The sequence below is a fragment of the Pseudorca crassidens genome, chromosome Y, assembly GCF_039906515.1.
Source record: "Pseudorca crassidens isolate mPseCra1 chromosome Y, mPseCra1.hap1, whole genome shotgun sequence".
Lineage (NCBI taxonomy): Eukaryota > Metazoa > Chordata > Mammalia > Artiodactyla > Delphinidae > Pseudorca > Pseudorca crassidens.
In genome coordinates this window covers 18,819,916-18,843,197 of record NC_090318.1, presented here as the reverse complement: position 1 = coordinate 18,843,197, position 23,282 = coordinate 18,819,916, and the positions used below count along the sequence as shown (strand labels likewise).

Genomic DNA, 23,282 nt, shown 5'->3' with positions numbered 1-23,282 from the left:
GTAACGAGTGACAGGGCAGCCAGAAATCAAAGTCCTCTAATCACAAAATTTTACCCTATGCCCCGCAGGTGCTCTGCGAGTACGTACTATATTCAACCTGTATCACACAGCCATTCTCTGATCAGTCCTATAAGCAGAACTAGTGTGTTACTACAGGCAGGGGGAGTTTCTTAAGGGAATCTCTTCAGCATGATCAAATTTTTTTCTCCTTAGACATTAACCTTCACAGCCTCCTAAAAGCAAGTAAGTTTCAGGAAACAATTTCCATGGAGGGCTGTGCATTTTCTATGAAAAGGGGAGGTGTCCCCTCCAGATACTCATTCATTCATTCTGGAAACAGCTACTGCTCACAAACATGGTGCTGGGATTATAAAAATGAAGGACACGGAGTCCCTGAGGGTCAGAACAACCCATGGGCTGGAGGCACCCCCCCGCCCCGGGCCTACCTCAGACCCTGTGGTGTCTCGCATTACCGTGAGCGTCTCTCGATGTTTACAATTCATCTCAGGGCCTGCCGGTGTTAGTAAAGGCCAGTCTCATATGTTTTATTTTTAGAGACCAACATGTTCCCGTCCTTTCTCGCCTTCTACGTGGCCAAGTACTATAGAAGGTGTGTTTTCAATAAAATCCAGCATGGCGGTAAACCTTTGTACAGTGTGGAAAGGGCCAACCCGCCTTCTCGGTACTGCGCTCCAATGACCGTACCTGGGCCTGTCCATGCCTTGGGGTCTTTTTGCTTTACTGATGATAGATTTATGTTACGTGTATCGTCGTGTACTGTGCCCTTAGGTATTTCAAGTAACAGCCCCCTTGCCTGAAGTACAAGAGAAACACTCCACGTACCTGCCAGCAGGCCGATGAGCAGCATCACCGCCCATCCCGACCAGGCGTCCAGCAAGCTCTTGATGAACTCCCATATGGACTCCTTGCTTTTGCTGGTTATCTAGAAGCAGAAAGACATCGGAGCTGATGTGGATACACTTTCCAATTCAGGCTTCCTTCTCTGAAACTGTTTCCTCAGGAAACACGGTGATTGAGAAAACGAATATAATGAAGCAACTAGACTGCCGCTAACGTGACTCTTTCAGTTACCTAGCACAGTGGTTAAATGGGCTTTCTAGTTCACAGAGCTAGAAAGATGCCATGGTAGTCTCCAAAGAATCCAAAAAAGTTCACTTACTTAAAAAAACCTCACTAAGTGTGATGTGATCTTTGTTTTGGCTGTGTTGGGTCTTCATTGCTGCACGTGGGCTTTCTCTAGTTGTGGCGAGCGGGGGTTCCTCTTTGTTGTGGTGCGCTGGCTTCTCATTGAGGTGGCTTCTCTTGTTGTGGAACATGGGCTGTAGGCGCACGGGCTTCAGTAGTTGCGGTGTGTGGGCTCAGTAGTTGTGGCTCGTGGGCTCTAGAGTGCAGACTCAGTAGTTGGGGTGCACGGGCTTAGCTGCTCTGCAGCATGTGGGATCTTCCTGGACCGGGGCTCGAACCCGTGTCTCCTGCAATGGAAGGTGGATTCTCAACCGCTGTGCCACCGGGAAAGCCCTGGATTTCGTTTTCATGGCCACAGGATACAAGAGAGATGCACTGCCAGGGGAGAAACAGGAAGCTTGGAAATGAGCTCAGGAGAAAGAGGAAGAAGATCTGACAGAGGGCAGTGAAGTGCCGATGGAGAGAGGCTTGGGGTCCAGATCCTTCACAGGAGCCGTTGCCAGGATGGAGGTGGGCAGTGGGGCCAGGATGACGCCCTGGCTGTGGTCAGAAGAGGGTGATGCCTTGGATGACGAGAGGAGGGAAAGGGGACGCAGCAGATTTCAGGGGGAGGCCACTGAGTTCGGTTTCAGGCGCTGTGAGTTTGAACTGTTTGTCCAGCCTGTGGCTGGAGCGGGTAGGCAGGCGAGAGAAGCCTGTGCAGTTCAAGGGCAGGGTCAGGGCTGTTGGTGGAGCGTGAGGGGTCCTTGGCATGCGACTGGCTGCTGAAGCTTTAGAAGCGGCCCAGGTGGCCTGGGTCTGGAGAGAGAGGTCAGGAGCAGTTGGGCCCCAGAGCAGTGCCAGAGTTAGTGGGTTCTGGGGGGCAGGCTGGGGCTCAGTGACGGATGCTTAGCGGAAGCAGATAGAGGTGAAGGAGGGCAGCCAGCAGAGTGGCCACAAGTGAAAGGCGGGAGAGAGTGGCGAGGACGGGGCCCCCTCCACGGAGGGGTCAAGTCGGAGACGAAGCAGCCGTGAGGGGGCCGTCGGCGACCGAGGGCGAGCAAATCCAGCGCAGCGCGTGTCCGCTCAGCGCCGGTTCCTTGGCTCGCAGCCTCGCCCGCACGTGCGCATGCTCTATATGGCTGCTCCTGTGCTACAACAGCAGAGTCCAGTAGTTGCCACGGAGACCATCTGACCTGCCGAACTGAAAATATTTACCTTCTGTCTCTTTACAGAAAATGTTTGCCAGCCCTTGCTCTAAAGGGTTATGAGGGGAATGATGATCTCAGGAATGTAGGTTTCTGTTAACACAGGGAGGCAAACGGGTGCTCTTACAATGTGTTTAGATGTAACCATCTGCCTGGAAAGCGTGATCCAGGCTGGCTCATTCAGCCTTCTTGCTGTTAATCAAAACTACAGTGAGGTATCACCGCACACTGGTCAGAATGGCCATCATCAAAAAATCTACAAACAACAGTGCTGGAGCGGGTGTGGAGAAAAGGGGACCCTCCTACACTGTTGGTGGGAATGTAAGTTGATACAGCCAGTATGGAGACCAGTATGGAGGTTCCTTAAAAAACTGAAATTAGAGTTATCACGTGATCCGGCAATCCCACTCCTGGGCATGTATCCAGAGAAAACTCTAACTTGAATATATACATGCACTCCAATGTTCATAGCAGCGCTATTTACAATTAGCAGTAATCACGCCTCGGATAAACCTCATTGGCTATGATACTGCCACTGCACAAAGCTAACAGCACTATTGACAATAGCCACGACATGGAAGCAACCTGAATGTCCACTGACAGAGGAATGGATAAAGAAGGTGTGGTACACGTATACAACGGAATATTACTCAGCCGTGAAAAAGAATGAAATAATGCCACTTGCAGCAACATGGATGGACCTAGAGATTATCATACTGAGTGAAGTAAGTCAGAGAAAAACAAATATCATATGATGTTGCTTATATGTGGAATCTAAAAAACTGGCACAAGTCAACTTATTTACAAAACAGAAACAGACTCACAGACATAGAAAACCAACTTATGGTTACCAAAGGGGAAAGAGGGTGGGGGAGGGATAAATTAGGAGTTCGGATGAACAGATACACACTACCGTATATAAAATGGATAAACAATAAGGTCCTACTCTATAGCACAGGGAACTATATTTAATATTTTGTAATAACCTATAATGGAAAAGAATTGGGAAAAGAATATATAGGTATAACTGAATCACTTTGCTGTACACCTGAAATTAACATTGTAAATCAATTATACTTCAGTTAAAAAAAGAAAGCTCTTGGGACTTCTCTGGTGGTGCAGTGGTTAAGAATCCACCTGCCAATGCAGGGGACATGGGTTTGAGCCCTTGTCTGGGAAGATCCCACATGCCGCGGAGCAACTAAACCCGCGTGCCACAGCTACTGAGCCTGCGCTCTAGAGCCCACGAGCCACAGCTGCTGAGCCCATGTGCCACAACTACTGAAGCCCACACGCCTAGAGCCTGTGCTCCGCAACAAGAGAAGCCACTGCAATGAGAAGCCCATGCACCTCAACGAAGAGTAGGCCCTGCTCGCCACAACTAAGAGAAAGCCCGCGCACAGCAACGAAGACCCAACGCAGCCATGAAGAAAGGAAGGAAAGGAAGGAAGGAAGGAGGGAAGGAGGGAGGGAGAGAGGGAGGGAGGGAGGGAGGAGGGAGGGAGGAAGAAATGAAGAAAGAGAAGGAAAGTTCGTTCTTGTTGTTAACGTGTAGCTTGGAAAATGAAAGAAGGAATTGAAGTCTTTGTCGAAGAGGGTCTTTTGTGAACAGACCTTACGATTTAGGCTAAAATAATGATTTGTATTCAAAACGGTGACACCGAAGTGATGTCTTCCTTCAGAATGGCTTTGAAAAATAAATAAATAAGTAAACAGGAAATCCAGGGACTTCCCTGGTGGTCCTGTGGTGGAGAGTCCACCTTACAATGCAGGGGCCACAGGTTCGATCCCTGGTCAGGAAACTAAGATCCCAAATGCTGTGAGGCAACTAAGCCCACGCACCACAACTACTGAGCTGGCGCACCTCAACTCTAGTTGAGCCCACGTGCCATAAACTACAGAGCCCACGTGCTCTGCAGCCCGTGTGCCACAACTACAGACCACAATTACAGAGCCCACGCACCCTGGAGCCTGTGAGCCACAAGTAGAGAGAGAAAACCCACCCACCACAACTAGAGAGAAGCCCACGCGCCACAACGAAAAGATCCCGCATGTCTCAACGAAGATCCCGTGTGCTGCTGCTAAGACCCGCCGCAGCCAAAAATAAATAAAATTTTAAAATAATAAAATAAATCTTAAAAAAAAAAAAGGAAATCTAAACTCCTCTTCATGGTCTACTCAGTGGTTCCCAATGTGGCCCCATCGCCCACGTGGCCGGACTCATCTCTAGTCCTCCCCTTCCGTGAATCTGCCACCAAACCTTAGAGCTCCTTGAACTGCCTAAATGTGCCACGGTATTTCATGCCTCTGTGACCTAAAAAAGCCACTCCTGATGAGAATCCTTTCCCCTTCCTCTGCCTGGCAAATTCTTAGTCATCCTTCAAGACCCCACTGAGATCACACCCTCTCTAAAAACTCCCTCCCTAACCATCCCTCCTAAATGATCCCACAGCACTTGATAACATAACCTTACTGCAGCCCATAAAAATATATATTGACTGCCTACGAGAGGCCAGGCACTGTAATATGTGCTTTCATACACATAGAGCCCGATTTAATCTTCTGGTATAATTAACTCCATCCTTACAGATGAGAAGATGGGGTCCAGAAATGGCACCCCAGAAGTCAGCCAACCTAAAGATGTCAAAGTCAGGATGCACCCAATCTGTCTGGTTCCAGAGCCCCACTCCTTGCCCTCCACACCACAGCTCTGTATGACATAGCCTTCCACCCAAAGCACCTGGTATTAGAATTACCTGTCCACATCTCTGCCTCTCCCACTAGCCCTTCTCTTCTCTAGAACCTAGCTCAGCACATGACACATGAACCCAAGCTCTAGCTCAGTGACTGTCCGATAGAAGCATGGCCCAGCCCTCCGAAGGGATTCCCCTCACAGTGTCCTTATGAACAGCATGTACCTTTCTGTGTCTGTCGGTGTCCCGTGACTTCTCCCTCAGCCAGTCGATGGTGTGGAAGTCCTCATACGTCCCCACATCAGGGAACGGCTCGTCAAGGAAATCCATCAGGTTTCCAGAGCCACTCATCGCTCCTGCATTGACCATGCTACTTACACCTGGGAGAGAAAACCTGTCGTTAAAAACGTGAGCAGAACATCTGCACCGACCTGGCAGAACAATCCACGTGTGCTATTTTTTTGCACAGGAAAGACATTTCAGCATAGGCACCTCTGCTGTGATGAAAGATACATACAGTCTGTCTTAGTGAGCACAGGCTGCTGTAACAAAAATACCACAGACTGGGTGGCTCATCAACAACACACATTTATTTCTCACAGTTCCGGAGGCTGTGAAGTCCAAGATCAAGGCACTTACTTAGAGATTCAGTGTCTGGTGAGAGCCCACTTCCTGTTCACAGATGGCCATCTACTCACTGTGTCCTCATCTGGTGGAGCTCTCTGGGGTCTCTTTTATAAGGTCACTAATCCCATCCATGAGGACTCAGCTTTCATGACCTCATCACCTCCCAAAGGCCCCTCCTCCCAACACCATCACATTGGGGATTAGGTTTCAACATATGAATTTTGGGGAGACACAAACGTTAATTTTTTTTTTTAAATCTTTATGTTATATTGGAGTATAGTTGATTAACAATGTTGTGATAGTTTCAGGTGTACAGCAAAATGATTCAGTTATACATATACATGTATCTTTTTCCAATTCTTTTCCCATTTAGGTTGTTACAGGATATTGAGCAGAGTTCCCTGTGCTACACAGTAGGTCCTTGTTGGTTACCTATTTTATATACAGCAGGTGTACATGTCAATCCCCAACTCCCTAACTATCCCTTTCCTCCACCCTTCCCCTCAGTAACCGTAAGTTCATTCTCTAAGTCTGTGAGTCTGTTTCTGACAAATGTTACTTTCTTATTATTTGTGGTAGTTTTGTGCTATAAAGTCACCATGGCCACCTAATTAGTGAGTACTAAATCACCGTCCCCAAGAGAAATTACAGGGATAGGTTCCTTCGAGCCTCTGGTCAGAACATCTTCAGCAATCAATCAATATACAACCTTGTTTTGTGTGTTTCTGTTTAAAGACACCTTATCAAATATATATCGTTGGTTCATCCACTGAACTCATAGCCAAACAGCACTGTTACTCACGCTGTAGGAAGCTTGTCTAACAAACATATTTTCTCCATGAGGCCCAGCACAGCCTTCTCGTGAAGGCTACAGACAGAAGGCTTCTCGAAACACTACAGACACTCCTGCCCTGCATTTCAAGGCCGCTGCAAACGGCAAAATTACCAATAAAAAAAGCACAAAAATGCGAAAAATATGGCACTAAAGAGACTGTGAAAAGAACGCTTGTTTCTGGTCTGGGCACTGAAACAAGACGGCAGAGCACCAATTTCTCCAACCTTAGCTGGGATCGTGCATTCCTGGCAACTCAAACTTTTTGAGGCTCTGCACGTGCACTGTGCGAATGACTGGGCAAGCGCCCCATGTATTGCGCTGGATGTTACAAATACATTTTAGTGAGCAGGCAAATTCACAAATACGGAACCAACCGCTCATAATGAGGGTCAACTATAACCATTTCTGGAAAACCTCACCTTCTGCAAAAGCAGGGCATCAACATGAGAGGCCTGGGGGAAACAGGGTTGAGGCATACCACTCAAAACCAAATCACTGTAGTCAAACCAGTAACCCGTTCTCCTGGGAGATAAAGCGGACCACTGAGGCAGACAACCTCTGCGGATACTCGAGACGTACAGCAACAGCAGAGTGAAAATGCTAAGACTTAACTCACTGGTGGGAGCCAAGGTGATCCACAGAGGGAGTGGTCCTCTGCACTGGGGGCGGGGGGGATGCCATGGGCATGACAAGGAGGCAGGACAACCTGCCACGTGAGCCATGCTATGGTCTGAACGTGTGTGTCTCCCCACCCAAATTCATACATTGAAAGCCTAACCCCCAAAAGATGGTATTAGAAGATGGGGTCTTTGGGAGGTGACTGGGTCATAAGGGCAGTACCTTCAAGAATGGGACTAGTGCCCTTATAAAAGAGGCCCCAGGGAGCTCCTCTGCCCCTTCCACCATGTAAGGACACAATAGGAAATCTGTGACTGGAAAAAGAACCATCACCTGACCATGCTGGCACCCTGATCTCAGACTGCCAGCCTCCCGAACTGTGAGGAATAAATGTCTGTTGTTTATAAGCCATCCAGTCTGTGGTATTTTGTTATAGCAGCAGGAACAGACTAAGACAAAGAGCCATACCAGGCTGGCAGCACACTGCCCCGGGCAAGCAGCCCTGAGTGCAGGCCCTCACTTCTAATTTTCCTTAAAATACAGTCAAAAGGGTGCCTGCTGCCAGGGCAGTAAGCAAAGTGGAGGATTTCTTCCTTTCCTGCCTAAGATAATAATTCCGCTCCTATTATTCCGCCTCCCATTGTCTGGAAAACAATCTCAAATAAACCAAGTCATCTTCCATGTTACACCACCATCAGAACCTGATTTACAGATCACACAGGAAATAATCAGACACAGAGAAAACGCTTTGCAGCAGGACCAATGTTCACCACCAGTTAGCAAGAAAAATAATACACTCTTACAAAGACAAGAGGTTGGAATAAACACTAAACCAAAATTTCTTTGGCAAAGAGCATGGAAATTTGAATTATAGGACGGAAACCACAAAAGTGCCGGAATAAGATGGTTAAAGAAGTGCAGGGTAGTTATTAAAATATTTGAGCACAGGCTTCTCTCAATTGCTTTATGTATTTTTATATCTGGAGGACTCAACCACGACCTGACAAAACTGCATTTTGATCAAATTGAAAAGTCGCTACAGGCAAAGTGGAGTAATCACCTTACAAGCAATAAAATGGCGATAGTTATTGATTTATTGACTGTCTATGCAACTTTGCTACTTTAAAAGTTTGAAGTCTGAGCCATGTCAAGCTGAAAACTATACCCACTGATTAATGTCCAGGGAAGAATCATATTGCAGAAGTCAGTGGCAACCAATAATAAAAGGGAAGGAATAAAATTAGAAAGCAAAGATTTCATTTTCATTTCTAGAAAAACAAGATGGTAATAGCCTTGTATTTTATGCGGTAAAGAAAATCTCTGAGGGGAAAAAGAAGATGGCAGGCTGCTGACCCACAATGGGTAGCCCGTGTAAGAAAACCCGAGCCAGCAGATCGAAGAATTGCAGAGACCTGGACATTCTATTAAAAAGAAGTTCATGGGCTTCCCTGGTGCCGCAGTGGTTGAGAGTCCGCCTGCCGATGCAGGGGACACGGGTTCGTGCCCCGGTCCGGGAAGATCCCACATGCCGCGGAGCGGCTGCGCCCGTGAGCCATGGCCGCTGAGCCTGCGCGTCCGGAGCCTGTGCTCCACAACGGGAGAGGCCACAACAGTGAGAGGCCTGCGTACCGCAAAAAAAAAAAAAAAAAAGAAGATCATGTTACCTGAAATTTAACCAAATCTCTAGTCAAGCAACAACTCCAGGCAATAATGATTGAAACAAAAAGTCACTCTGGAGAACAAATGTATCTTTAAACTTTGGTGGAGCATGTCATCGTCCTGACAATCAGACGCATAATTGGTAAAGGAAAATAAACATGATCTAATCCGTAGATCTAATTGGAGGCTTTCCCTGGGGGCCCAGAAGGAGGTGGTGACTTCGCTTCTGAAGCTCGGGTTAAGAAAGACAGGAGGACCAGAAGCGTAAGAAGAGGGCATCCAGGTCAGAAATAACGGAAAGAGGGAATTCCCTGGTGGTCCAGTGGTTAGGACTCAGCACTTTCACTGCTGAGGGCAGGGGTTCGAACCCTGGTCAAGGAAGTAGGATCCTGCAAGCTGTGTGGCATGGCCAAAAACTTTAAGAAAAGAAAAATGGAAAGAATTCTATCTGGGATCCCCTGGGAGATATAGATGGATAGGAAATGAGAATCCAGCCAAACACAGGAACAAAAAGGAATGAACTCCAGGGACTTGATGAGAAATAAACTTAACCTGTGTAAGTTCAATACGGCACCCAAAGGGATGCAAAGACTGCTGACCCCTGAACAACCCAGGTTTGAACTGGGTGGGTCCACTTATACGTGGATTTAGTTCGATAAATATCATACCTGTATTTTCGTTTTACAGATCTTTACCTACGTGAGGGGAAAAGTTTGTGTTCGATTAGAGAGCCCAATATGTAGAATCACAAGAACTAGGGTTTGAGTCCTGATTCTATCCAGACTGTTTCAGCTTCCTGCCCTTGGGTGAGTCATTCATCAATTCCTTTGGTTTTGAGGCAGTGAGAGCAGGATGCGGCTTTTCGACTGCGCTGGGGGTCAGTGTCCCTAACTCCCACGTTGTTCAAGGGTCAACTATAGTCATCTGCACCCTAGAGGGGAGCCCTTGCTCCTCTCACCTGGTTTTATTTCTTCTCGCCAATAAGAGCACTTCTGCTGGCAGATGACACCTCTGCTTATGATTTCAGGAAGGACAGCATCCTAGATCCTGCATCTGAGATTCCTACTTGGTCTGGATCGTCGAGGTCAGAGCACAGCAAACTGCAGGCTGTGGGCTAAATCCAGCCTGCTGCCTGACTTTGTAAATCAGTTCTAGAGGAACACAGCCATGCCCACTCCACATATTGTCTATGGCTGCTTTCACATCGCAACGGCACAGTTGAGTAGTTATGACAAAGGCCAAATGGCCCCCAAAGCCTCAAATGTTTACTATTTGGCCATTTACAGAAAACGTTTGCTGACTCCCGATCTACACGGTGCACTGAACACAGAACCAGCTCAGATTCTCTACCTGTCCCTGCATCTACAGCATTTTCAGTGGGACCTTGCGGCTCCTCTTCATTAAGAGGTAGAGTCTATTTCTCCAGCTCCTGAATCAGGGCTGGCCTTGGGACATGCAGTGGAAGTGACAGCATGCATGTACTGAGTCTAGACCCCGAAGGCGACGTGGCCTCTGCTTTCTTCCTGGGCCTTCTGCCATGAGCAGAAGCCAGGCTAGATGCTGGAAGATGAGCGACCACAGGGAGTCAAGGTGGGTCATCTCAACTGAGGCCATCCTAGATCATCCAGGCTCACCAAGCACAGATTCATGAGTGAGCCCAGCCAAGAGCAGCTGGCTTTGACCCAATCAAACCACCCAGCTGACCTGCAGACCGTGAGAAAAATGAATGGTTATTGTTTTAAGCCACCGGGTTTTTTTGAAAAGGTTGTCATGTAGCAGCATCATAACAATGTTTAACAGGTATGATTTACGTGGGCTCCAAGGGAGAGAAGAAATGAAGATGGCTAAGTTAGTTGCAAGGGAGGACAACTAACTTAGTTGCAGCAACAGATAACACAGCTGGCAACAGAGACAGGATGGAATCGAACTTCACACTGGAGGTGACCATCCTGAAGAAAGAGCATCTCTCTTACACAACCATATTTACACAGGGACTTTGGAAGACACAAAGGACACCTAGGTCTTTTATCCAATCCTTAAAGGCAAGAGAGGATCTACAGAGTATGAGGGTAGCTGTGGGCTTTTCATATTCAACAAGCTATCCTAGCTTGTTGAATGTTTTTAATCACGAAAGGGTGTTGAATTTTGTCAAATGTTTTTTCTGCATCTATTGAGATGATTATGTAATTTTTATTCTTCATTCTGTTAATGTAGTGTATCACATGGGTTTATTTTCAGATGTTGAACCATCATGGCACCTAGTGATAAATCCCATTTGGTCATGGTGTAAGATCCTTTTAATATGCTGTTGAATTCAGTTTGTAGTATTTTGTTGAGGATTTTTGCATCTATACTCATCAGGGATACTGGTCTCCAATTTTATTTTCTTGTAGTGTCTTTTTCTGGCTTTGGTATCAGGGTAATGCTGGCTTCATAAAAGAGTCTGGAAGTGTTCCCTCTTCTTCAATTTCTTTTAGAAGAGTTTGAAAAGAAACTGAATTAATTCTTCTTTAAAAATTTGATAGAATTCACCAATGAAACCATCTGGTCCTGGGCTTTTCTATGTTGGGAGGCTTTTTTATCACAAAGTCCACCTCTTTACTAGTTACAGGTCTGTTCACATTTTCTATTCTTCATTATTCAGTCTTGGCAGGTTGTATAGTTCTAGGCATTTATCATTTTTTTCTAGATTATCCAGTTTCCTGGCATATAACTCCTTATAGGAGTCTCTTATAATCCTTCTTATTTTTGTGGCATCAGTTGCAATGTCTCCTCCTTCATTGCCGATTTTATCTGAGTCTTCTCCTTTTTTTTCTTAGTCTAGCTAAAGCTTTGTCAATTTTGTTGACCTTTAACAAAAAGATGGGGCTATTTAACAAAAAATTGATGTTAACACCAACTCTTAGTCTCATTGATTTTTCAACTGCTTTTCTATTCTGTATTTCATTTATTTCCCCTAATCACTATTATGTCCTTCCTTCTGCTAACTTTGGGCTTAGTTTGTTCTTTTTTTGGTCATTGAGGTGTAAAGTCAGGTTGTTTATTTAGAATCTTCTTTTTAAATGTAGGTGTTTATCACTATAAACTTCCCTCTTAATACTGCTTTTGCTGCATCCCATAAGTTTTGGTATGCTGTGTTTTTGTTTTCATTTGTCTCAAGATATTTTCTAATTTTCCTTTTGGTTTCTTCTATGACCCACTGGTTGTTCAAGAGTGCGTTGTTTCATTTCCATATGTTTGTGAACTTTCCTATTTTCCTTCCACTGATTTATCGTTTCATTCCATTGTGATCAGAGAGCATAGCTGGTATAATTTCAATCTTCTTAAATTTGTTGAGACTTATTCTGTTGACATAACATGAGATCTATCCTGGAGAATGTTGTGTGTGCTTGAGAAGAATGTGTATTCTGCTACTGTTGGGTGGAACATTCGACAAATGTCTGTTAGGTCCACTTGATCTATACCACTGTTCAAGTCCTCTGTTTCTTCTGGCCATCTTGCTCTCTTGGTTGTCATTTGTATGGAATATCTTTTTCTATCCTTTCACTTTCAGCTTCTATTTGTCCTTAATTCTAAAGTGAGTCTCTTACAGCCTGCATAGAGTTGGATCTTGGTTTTTTTTTAATCCATTCAGCCACGTGAAGTCTTTTGATTAGGGAGTTTAATCCATTTACATTTAAAATAATTATTGATAAGAAAGATCTTACTACTGCCATTTTGTTCATTGTTTTCTGCCTGTCTTGTAGCTCTTTTGTTCCTCTTTTCCTTTCTTACTGTTTTCCTTTGTGTTTCATTTGATTTTTTTCTTTGGTAGGTACATGCTTTGATTCCTTTTCATTTTCTTTTGTGTATCTTCTATAAGTATTTTCTTGTGGTTACCATGGGGCTTACATAAAACATAGTGATAAAAATTTACTTTAAGTTGATAACAACTTACTTCAATCACATACAGAAACTCTACACTTTTACCTCTCCCCCCATACACATTTTATATTATTGATGTCATGAGTTACATATTTTATATTGTGCACCTGTTAACATTTTTTATAGGTATAGTTCTTTTTTATACTTTATTTTTTTAACTTCTATACCAGAATTCACTGATTTACACACCTCCACTGCAGCATTACAGTATTCTGTATTTGTCCATATGATTACCAGCGAGCTTTAGACTTTCAAATGTTTTTGTGTTGCTGTTTAGCATCCTTTCATTCCACCTCAAAGGACTCCCTTTAGCATTTCCTAAGGCAAGTCTCTTGGTGATGAACTCCCTCAGCTTTTGTTTATCTGGGAGTCTTTATCTATCCTTGATTTTTTTAAGGACAGTTTTGCCAGATATAGAATTCCTGGTTAGCTGGGGTTTCTTTTTTTTTTTTTTCCCCCAGCACTTTGAATATGTCATCCCACTCTCTTATGGCCTGCAAAGGTTCTGCTGAGAAATCCACTGACAGTCTTATGGGGGTCTTTGTATGACATGAGTGGATTTCTCTTGTTGCTTTCACAGTTCTGTCTTTGACTCCTGACAGTTTGATTACAATGTGACTCAGTGTGGACTTCTTTCATTCAACTTTTACAGAATTTTTTTGGTTTCTTGGATCTGGATGTCCATTTTCCTTCCCAGATTTGGTAAGTTTTCTGTCATTATTTCTTTAAATAAGCTTTCTGCCCTTTTCTTTCTCTTCTTCTTCTTCTGAGACTCCCATATACATGTACTTTTTCACCTGATGGAGGAGTCCCTTAAGTCCCTTAGGCTTTCTTCACTCTTTTTTTTTTTTTTGGTCCTCTGATTGGATAATTTCCAATTACCTGCTTTTGAGGTCACTGATTCTTTCTTCTGTTCCATCAAGTCTGTTGTTGAACACCTCAAGTGAGGTTTTCTGTTCTACTATTATATTCTTCAGCTCCAAAATTTCTGTTTCTTTTTTATATTTTCTATCTCTTTGTTAAAATGCTCGTTTTATTCATGGATTGTTTTCCTGAGCTTGTTGAGCATCTTTATGACAGTTTACTTTGAATTCTTTATCAGGTAAATCATATACCTGTGTTTCTTTGGGATTGGTTTCTGGTTATTTATTTTGTTTATTTGGTTGAGTCGTGTTTGCCCATTCATCATGTTCTTTCAACTTTGCTATTGGTATCTACACATGTGAAAAGAGAGCCACCTCTCTCAGTCTTTACAAACTAGTTTTGTACCGAGAAGGACCTTCACTAGTCAGCCCAACTAGAAAATCTGGAGGCCTCTCAAACCTTTTCTGCTGATGCATTTTCTCTGGACCTGTGCGTGTAAAGTACTAATTAAAGGAACTTGCCAGTTTATTTGTTCACGAGATTTGTTCTCTTGCTCCCTCTGGTATCTGTCCTTGGCTCTGCAAGTTCTCTGGTTCTATAGCAGCAAGCCACCTCACTCTCCTGGGTTCTCAGTGGCAACCAGGCAGCTCCTTGTCCGTACCTCTAATCAGACCAAAGAGAAATCAATTCCTCAGGCAGCCCTGCAAAAATCCAGAGAGCTGGATGCAAACTCCACCTCTCTTCCTGTCTCTTGCTCCAAATGAGGAATGAAGTTAAACAGAAACCAGTCCCCTCAGGCTGTCCTCAGAAAAGCCAGGACATTGGACGCACTCTTTACTCCTCTCCCTCATGAGTGAGAAGCCTCAAGTTGAGGGTCTTCTCCCAATCATGCAAATCCATGCCAGCTGCCACAAGCCACCCACCACTTTCACTGTTCTCAGCTACCCTCAGGCCTCCAACCTATGCTGGTTCCATCAGTGCTATAAGTGGGGAGGAAGGCGAGCCCTGAGGTAGGGCTCTGAAAGGTTGAGATGTTGGAGACACGTTCTACTCTCTCTTTCCCCAGGAGGAGAAACTGCAGGCAGTCTCTCTCACTGCTGAACTGTGCCATCTTGGAGGAGGGGCCGACACAGGTAAAGTGAAATCACTCCTCTTATCTGTTTCAAAGCAACTGTTTTTGGCTTTGTGCTCTTCTGGGGTCCTGCAACTTCCTGACTGGAATCTAGAATTCTCATAAAGGTCTCTATATCATTGTTATTGCTGTTTCTGTGAGGGAACAATAGCCACAGCTTTCTATCTTACCATTTTGCTGATGTCACTCTGCCCCAAAGCATTATCAGAACTCCTAATTACATTGTGGCTGGAACATCTTCCCACTCCACCATGACCCTCTGCAGTGACGAAAAATGACTTACTTATATTTGCACTCCCATCACTGTCTCTGGCATGTGGTCAATCTTCACTGAAGTGTTTTGAGTTCCTTTAAGTGTGTGGTTATCTCTGAACCGCTGCGGTAACAAAGGCAAGGCCCCATTACAGAATTTTTTTAGGTTCCATCTACGCACCTACCAAAAATGTCTAAGTCCCAATTTTATCACACATAGGATAAACAGACTCAAAAATAAATATGTGAGCAGATGAGACAGCCTAGAAAAAAAAAAGTACAAAGAGAATTAGCTTGTCAGTTTGACTCCTGCACAGCCTCATAAGTCCAGACCAGTCTCCTCTGCACTGGCATCCTCAGGATGATTTGGGGGACATCTGACCCTCAGAAAAGGATGGTAGGAGCCACCAAGAACACCCCCAAGCAGTCCCTGGCTCTGTGCCATGGCTTCCAGGAGCACTTCAGGTACAGAGAACAGAGAGCACCTTTCCTGAAAATTCTAGCCCACGCCTCATTCTGAGTTACTAAATCAGCATTCAAGTTAACAACAAAGTTTCTTTTAACAGTTTTTGGTTTGTCCATCCTCTTAAATCTGATTGGCTCTGCTTCCCGGGAAAAACCAGACTTCTGTGCTAAGGTCCAGGCCAACTTATGTCTGCCATGGGGTTCTACCCAAGCCTTAAACTCTCTGTGCCTCAATTTCCTTATCTGTAAAATGGGTACAGTAATAGTTCATATCCCTCCTGGACTCATCAGGCATCTTTTCCGACCACAATGCTATGAGATTAGAAATCAATCACAGGAAAAAAAAACTGTAAAAAACACAAACACGTGGAAGCTAAACACTATGCTGCTAAATGACCAAGCGATCACTGAAGAAATCAAAGAAGAAACTAAAAAATACACAAAAACAAATGACAATGAAAACACAAAAACTCAAAACCTATGGGACGCAGCAAAAGCAGTTCTAAAAGGGAAGTTTATAGCAATTTAATCTCACCTCAAGAAACAAGAAAAATCTCAAATAAACAATCTAAACTTAAATCTAAAGCAAGTAGAGAAAGAAGAACAACAACAACAAAAAAAAACTCCAAAGTTAGTAGAAGGAAAGAAATCATAAAGATCAGAGAAGAAATAAATGAAATAGAAAAGAAGAACACATAGCAAAGATCAATAAAACTAAAAGTTGGTTCTTTGAGAAGATAAACAAAATTGATAAACCTTTAGCCAGACTCTAAGAAAAAAAGGGAGAGGATTTAAATCAATGAAATTACAAATGAAAAAGGAGAAATAACAACTGACACCGCAGAAATACAAAGGATCATAAGAGACTACTACAAGCAACTATATGCCAATAAAATGGCCAACCTGGAAGAATGGACAAATTCTTAGAAAGATACAACTTTCCAACACTGAACTAGGAAGAATTAGAAAATATAAACAGACCAATCACAAGTAATGAAATTGAAACTGTAATTAAAAATCTTCCAGCAAATAAAAGTCCAGGACCAGACGGCTTCACAAGCGAATTCTATCAAACATTTAGAGAACAGCCAACACCTATCCTTCTCAAACTCCCCCAAAAATATGCAGAGGGAAGAACACTCCCAAACTTGTTCTACGAGGCCACCATCACCCTGATACCAAGATCAAAGATATCACAAAAAAAGAAAATTACAGACCAACATCATTGATGACCGTAGACGCAAAAAAAACTCAACAAAAGCAAACAGAATCCAACAACACATTAAAGGATCATACACTATGATCAAGTGGGAGTTATCCCAGGGAAGCAAGGATTCTTCAACATACACAAATCAATCAATGTGATACAGCATATTAACAAACTGAAGAATAAAAAACGTGATCATCTCAACAGATGCAGAAAAAGCTTTTGACAAAATTCAACACCCATTTATGATAAAACTCTCCAGAAAGTGGGCATAGAGGGAACCTACCTCAACATAATAAAGGCCATATATGACAAACCCACAGCAAACATCATTCTCAATGTTGAAACACTGAAAGCATTTCCTCTAAGATCAGGAACAAGACAAGGATGTCCACTCTCACCACTATTATTCAACATAGTTTTTTGAAGTCCTAGCCATGGCAATCAGAGAAGAAAAAGAAATAAAAGGAATACAAATTGGAAAAGAAAAAGTAAAACTGTCACTGTTTGCAGATGACATGATACTATACAAAGAAAATCCTAAAGATGCCACCAGAAAACTACTAGAGCTAATCAATGAGTTTGGTAAAGTTGCAGGATACCAAATTAATGCACAGAAATCTCTTGCATTCCTATACACTAACAACAAAAGATCAGAAAGAGAAATCAAAGAAACGATCCCATTTACCATCACAACAAAAAGAATAAAATACCTAGGAATAAATGTACCTAAGAAGGGAAAAGACCTGTATTCAGAAAACTATAAAACACTGATGAAAGAAATCAAAGATGACACAAACACATGGAAAGATATACCATGTTCTTGGACTGGAAGAATCAACATTGTGAAAATGACTATACTACCCAGAGCAATCTACAGATTCAATGCCATCCCTATCAAATTACCGATGGCATTTTTCACAGAAATAGAACAAATCATTTTACAATTTGTATGGAAACACAAAAGACCCCAAATAGCCAAAGCAATCTTGAGAAACAAAAATGGAGCTGGAGGAATCAGGCTCCCTGACTTCAGACTATACTACAAAGCTACAGTCATCAAGACAGTATGGTACTGGCACAAACACAGAAATATAGATCAATGGTACAGGATAGAAAGCTCAGAGATAAACCCACACACCTCTGGTCAAAAAATCTATGACAAAGGAGGCAAGAATATACAATGGAAAAGAGGCAGTCTCTTCAATAAGTGGTGCTGGGAAAACTGGACAGCTACATGTAAAAGAATGAAATTAGAACACTCCCTAACACCATACACAAAAATAAACTCAAAATGCAGTAAAGACCTAAATGTAAGACCAGGCACTATAAAACTCTTAGAGGAAAACATAGGAAAAACACTCTTTGACATAAATCACAGCAAGATCTTTTTGGACTCCCCTCCTAGAATAATGAAAATAAAAACAAAAATAAACAAATGGGACCTAACGAAACTTAAAAGCTTTTGCACAGCAAAGGAAACCATAAACAAGACCAAAAGAAAACCCTCAGAATGGGAAAAAATATTTGCAAATGAAGCAACCAACAACAGATTAATCTCCAAAATATACAAACAGCTCATGCAGCTCAATATCAAAAAAACAAACAACCCAATCAAAAAATGGGCAGAAGACCTAAATAGACATTTCACCAAAGAAGACATACAGATGGCCAAGAGGTACCTGAAAAGATGCTCAACATCACTAATTATTAGAGAAATGGAGATCAAAACTACAATGAGGTATCACCTCACACCAGTCAGAACGCCATCATCAAAACACCTACGGACAATAAATGCTGGAGAGGGTGTGGAGAAAAGGGAACCCTCTTGCACTTTTGGTGGGAGTGTAAACTGATACAGCCACTATGGAGAACAGTATGGAGGTTCCTTAAAAAAGTAAAAATAGGGGCTTCCCAGGTGGCGCCGTGGTTGAGAGTCCGCCTGCCGATGCAGAGGACACGGGTTCGTGCCCTGGTCCGGGAGGATCCCACATGCCGCGGAGTGGCTGGGCCCATGAGCCGTGGCCGCTGGGCCTGCGCTTCTGGAGCCTGTGCTCGGCAGCGGGTTGGGGCCACAGCAGTGAGAGGCCCATGTACTGCAAAAAAAAAAAAAAATGTGAAACTAGAACCACCATATGACCCAGCAACACCACTACTAGGCATATACCCAGAGAAAACCATAATTCAAAAAGAGACATGTACCCCAATGTTTATTGCAGCACTATTTACAATAGCCAGGACATGGAAGGAACCTAAGTGTCCACCGACAGATGAATGGATAAAGAAGATGTGGCACATATATATAATGGAATATTACTCAGCCATAAAAAGAAACAAAATTGAGTTACTTGTAGTGAGGTGGATGGACCTAGAGTCTGTCATACAGAGTGAAGTAAGTCAGAAAGAGAAAAATAAATACCGTATGCTAACACATATATATGGAATCTAAAAAAAAAAAAAAACGGTCAGGAGAACCTAGGGGCAAGACGGTAATAAAGATGCAGACCTACTAGAGAATGGACTTGAGGATATGGGGAGGGGGAAGGGTAAGCTGGGACAAAGTAAGAGAGCGGCATGGACATATATACACTACCAAATGTAAAACAGATAGCTAGTGGGAAGCAGCCGCATAGCATAAGGAGATCAGCTCGGTGGTTTGTGACCACCTAGAGGGGTGGGATAGGGAGGGTGGGAGGCAGACACAAGAGGGAGGAGATACGGGGATATATGTATACATATAGCTGATTCACTTTGTTATACAGCAGAAACTAACATACCATTGTAAAGCAATTACACTCCAATAAATATGTTAAAAAAAACAACAACAGATGAATGGATAAAGATGTGGCACATATATACAATGGGATATTACTCAGCCATAACAAAGAATGAAACTGGGTCATTTGTAGAGATGTGGATGGACCTAGAGCCTGTCATATAGAGTGGAGTAAGTCAGAAAGAGAAAAACAAATATCGTTGTGTTAATGCATACATGTGGAACCTAGAAAAATGGTACAGATGAACCTATTTGCAGGGCAGGAATAGAGACCCAGACATAGAGAATGGACATGGGGGGTGGAATGGGAGGGTGGGATGAATTGGGAGATTAGAATTGACATATATACACTACCACGTGTAAAACAGATAGCTAGTGGGAACCTGCTGTGCGGCACAGGGACCTCAGCTCAGTGCTCTGTGATGAACTAGATGGGCGAGATTGCGGGGGGCGGGGGGGGGGGGGGAGGGAGGTCCAACAGGGAGGGGATATATGTATACGTATAGCTGATTCACTTTGTTGTACAGCAGAAACTAACACAACATTGGAAAGCAACTACACTCCAATAAAATAATAATAATAATGTTTAAAAAAAAAAACCCCTTAAGTATTTCATGGAAACACATTTTCCTTACCACCCTGCATGTTCCCTCATTCCCAAAGTTTATCTAATCAGTCCTTTGATGTCTGTAGCTCACAGAAGGGACCTGATGGATTCCAGTTCTGCTCAGGGAGATTAAGCAAGTCAAACTGAACGTTTGGGGGACCTGCTGCGATTTCTGTTCACCAAGAACTCGTGAGGCCATTAAAACATGAATCCATGCCTGGCATTTTAAATATCTTCTCCTGAAAACTCCTCAAAGTGTTTACATTTATTAGAGACTATTTTCTTTCAAATGAAATACATCTACTCAAAATGAAAAGACCACTAACCGAGAAATTTGCGTGAATCCCATCTGGCTGTGTGACCTCCGCTGACCCCCGCTGACCCTCACCGCCCTCCTCTCAAAAACTACAGTCCTGGGCTGGACTGTTTCTCAGGTGCTTTCCACCCAGAGCAGATGTCACAGAGACTGAATCTTAGTACCCGCCCCTTCCACACGCTCTGGGACAAGCAAAGAATCTTTATTCATCAAAACTTTTTGTCTCTGCACAAATACTGGTTAAGCCTAGGGAACTTTCCAGAAATTTCAGAGCTGTCTTCACTGACAACTGTTTCTATCAGTCATTACAGAGCAGAAAATCATTTGAAAAAAGAACATAATCTTCACTGTTGGCAAAATTGAGATCATCTGAGTGATAATCTCACATCCTCAAAAGCTATAGTGATATCTGTGAGCATTATTGCCCTTAACAGTTAGAAATGGGAACCCAAAAGTGCAACTCAGAAAAGATTACTAAAAACATAGAAAAAGCAAGCCCCAGGTAAGCAGGGGGATCTTGTAACCAGCAAGAAGCCAAGAGTCCACGCTCCTGTCCTTGATGGAAATGCATGCGCACCAGTAGCTGCTAGGAAGATGCTTGCTCCTCTCCAATCAAGCCAGAGGGAAATAGAGACCAGGGACGCCGGACTGGCCTGGGCATAATCACAGGGCAAGTCCAGGAAGTGAGTTATCTACAATCTTCCAACTTGCCCTGTTTTTCGTGCAACTGCTATTTTAGTAAACAAAAGTAGCAAATCTAACGTCCTCATTTTACTTACGTTCTGGAAACTGCTCTGCATTACTCATCTGGCCTGGATCTGGGGGCAGGTCTGGATTACCTGGTGGAGAAGTCAGGCCTTCGCCCTGTCAACCTTCGAGTCACCTGTGCTTGGAAGGGCAGCACGAAAGAGCAGGCGAGGTGGCTGTCATCTTGGGACCTTCTCCTTCTGGCTACAGAGGTGCACTATCTAATTCCAGAAGTTTTCATCCTCTACAAGTAACCCCATGCCCACAGCAGTCCCTCTCCTGGCCCAGCCCCTCGTAACCACTCATCTGCTTTCCTTCTCTACAGATTTGCCTCTTCTGGACACGTCACAGAAATGGCATCATATCATATGCGGCCTTTTGTGTCTGGCTTCTTTCTGTTATTATAATGTTTTCAAGTTTTGCCCATGTTGGAGCATCAGTGCTTCACTCCTTTTTATGGGTGAATAATACTCCGTTGTATTTGATATACACACGTTGTGTTTGTCTACTCATCAGCTGATGGACATCTGGGCTGTTTCCACTTTGGGGCTATGGTGACTAATGCTGCTATGGTCATTCCAGTCTTCACGTAGACATGTATTTTCAGTTCTCCTGGGTAGACACCTAGGAACAGAATTACTGGGTCATATGGTAACTCTACATTTAACCTTTTGAGGAGCTGTCAGACTGAAATCACTTTTCTTAAGTAAGCTTTTCATTGAAATAAACATCTATCCATAAAAAGGCAAAAGTCCTAAGTGTACACCTCCTCAAATTTTCACAAAGTGAGCTCACGCACATAACCAGCTCCCAGATCAAGGACAGAACGTGACCAGCGCCCAGAAGCTCCCTCACGGCCCCTTCCGGGCCCCTACCCCACCCGTAAAGGTAATCACTATCCTCACACCACAGATGAATTTTGCCCGTTTTTGAACTTTATATAAACGGGATATTTTGTTTCCAGCTTCTTCTGTTCTACACTGTGTTGTAAGATCTACCCATGGTGTTGAGTTTATCTAACTATCGTTCGTTCATTCTCTATGCTCTACAACAGTGAACTTTTTCTATTAAGGGCCAGAGAGTAAATATCTGTAGCTTCGTGGGCCACGTGGCCTCTGTCGGGACTACTCAACTCTGCCACTGTCACGTAAAAGCAGCCAGAGACAATACACAAATTAATGGCTGGGGCTATGTGGCAATGAAACTCGACTTATCGACAATGAAGTCTGAATTTCATATAATCTTCACCTGTCACCAAGTATTATTCTTCCTTCAGTTTCTTTGCATCATTAAAAAATATAAAAATCAATTCTTAGCTCATTTTGGCTCAGGCAGTGAGCTGGATTTGGCCCACGGGATGACGTTCTTTGCCGCTTCCTGTCCTATAGTATTCAATGGTGCAAACAGACCACAGTGAGTTTATCCAGTCTACTGTGGATGGACATTTGGCTGGTTTCCCACTTGGAACCATGACACTACTAGCTAATCCCCAGATGACTTGGGCAGATGGAACGAAAAGTCATCACCCAGATTAAAATATTAAAAGTCTCGGAATTCCGCGGCGGTCCAGTGGTTAGGACTCTGCGCTTTCACTGCCAAGGGCCCGGGCTCGATCCCTGGTCGGGGAGATAAGATCTTGCAGGCTGCACAGTGCGGCCAAAAAAAAAGTCGAAAGTCTCCAATCAGCAAGGAAGGCTGGTCACCCCAAGGGTGAGTTCCAGCAGGTTCCTCTGGCAGTGTGGGCGTGGGAGAAACTGCCACCAAAACCTCATCCCGGCCCCGTGAGCCTTTCCAGCAAGCTGGCCTTGCCGTCTGTCTCCTCCCTGTGCCCTCGCAGTAACTCAACTGCCATTCAGGGCTTGGCAAATGTTTCCTACAAAGGGCCAGATGAGAAATATTTTCAGCTCAGGGGCCATGCAGCCTCGGTTACAATTCGTCTACTCAGCCCTTCGGTCATTGAAACACAGAGCAGCCCAGACAGAGCAGAAAGAAGACATGTGCCTGTGTGCCCTGACGTGCGACCTACAGAAAGAGGCCGCGCTCGGGGGCTGCTGGGCGCTACTTGACACAAGCAGTCACGGGGCATCTGCCACCTGCCAGGCCCTTGTCCACAGTGCCAGAGCCACTGGCAAGCCTTCAAGCCTCACCTACCAACAGAAGCAGCAAA

The 23,282-nt window shown here is 43.9% G+C and overlaps 1 protein-coding gene and 1 pseudogene across 1 annotated transcript in view; both read right to left on the bottom strand.

Annotated features, from left to right (window-relative positions):
• Positions 1-23,282, bottom strand: part of LOC137217813 (H(+)/Cl(-) exchange transporter 4-like) — a 74,363-nt gene that overhangs the window by 32,733 nt on the left and 18,348 nt on the right. The window contains 2 exon segments of the mRNA XM_067724773.1: positions 844-943; positions 5,312-5,466. Coding sequence (XP_067580874.1) covers positions 844-943; positions 5,312-5,455 — 244 coding nt within the window. The 5' untranslated portion in view covers positions 5,456-5,466.
• On the bottom strand, positions 2,818-2,940 carry LOC137217925 (U4 spliceosomal RNA; annotated as a pseudogene).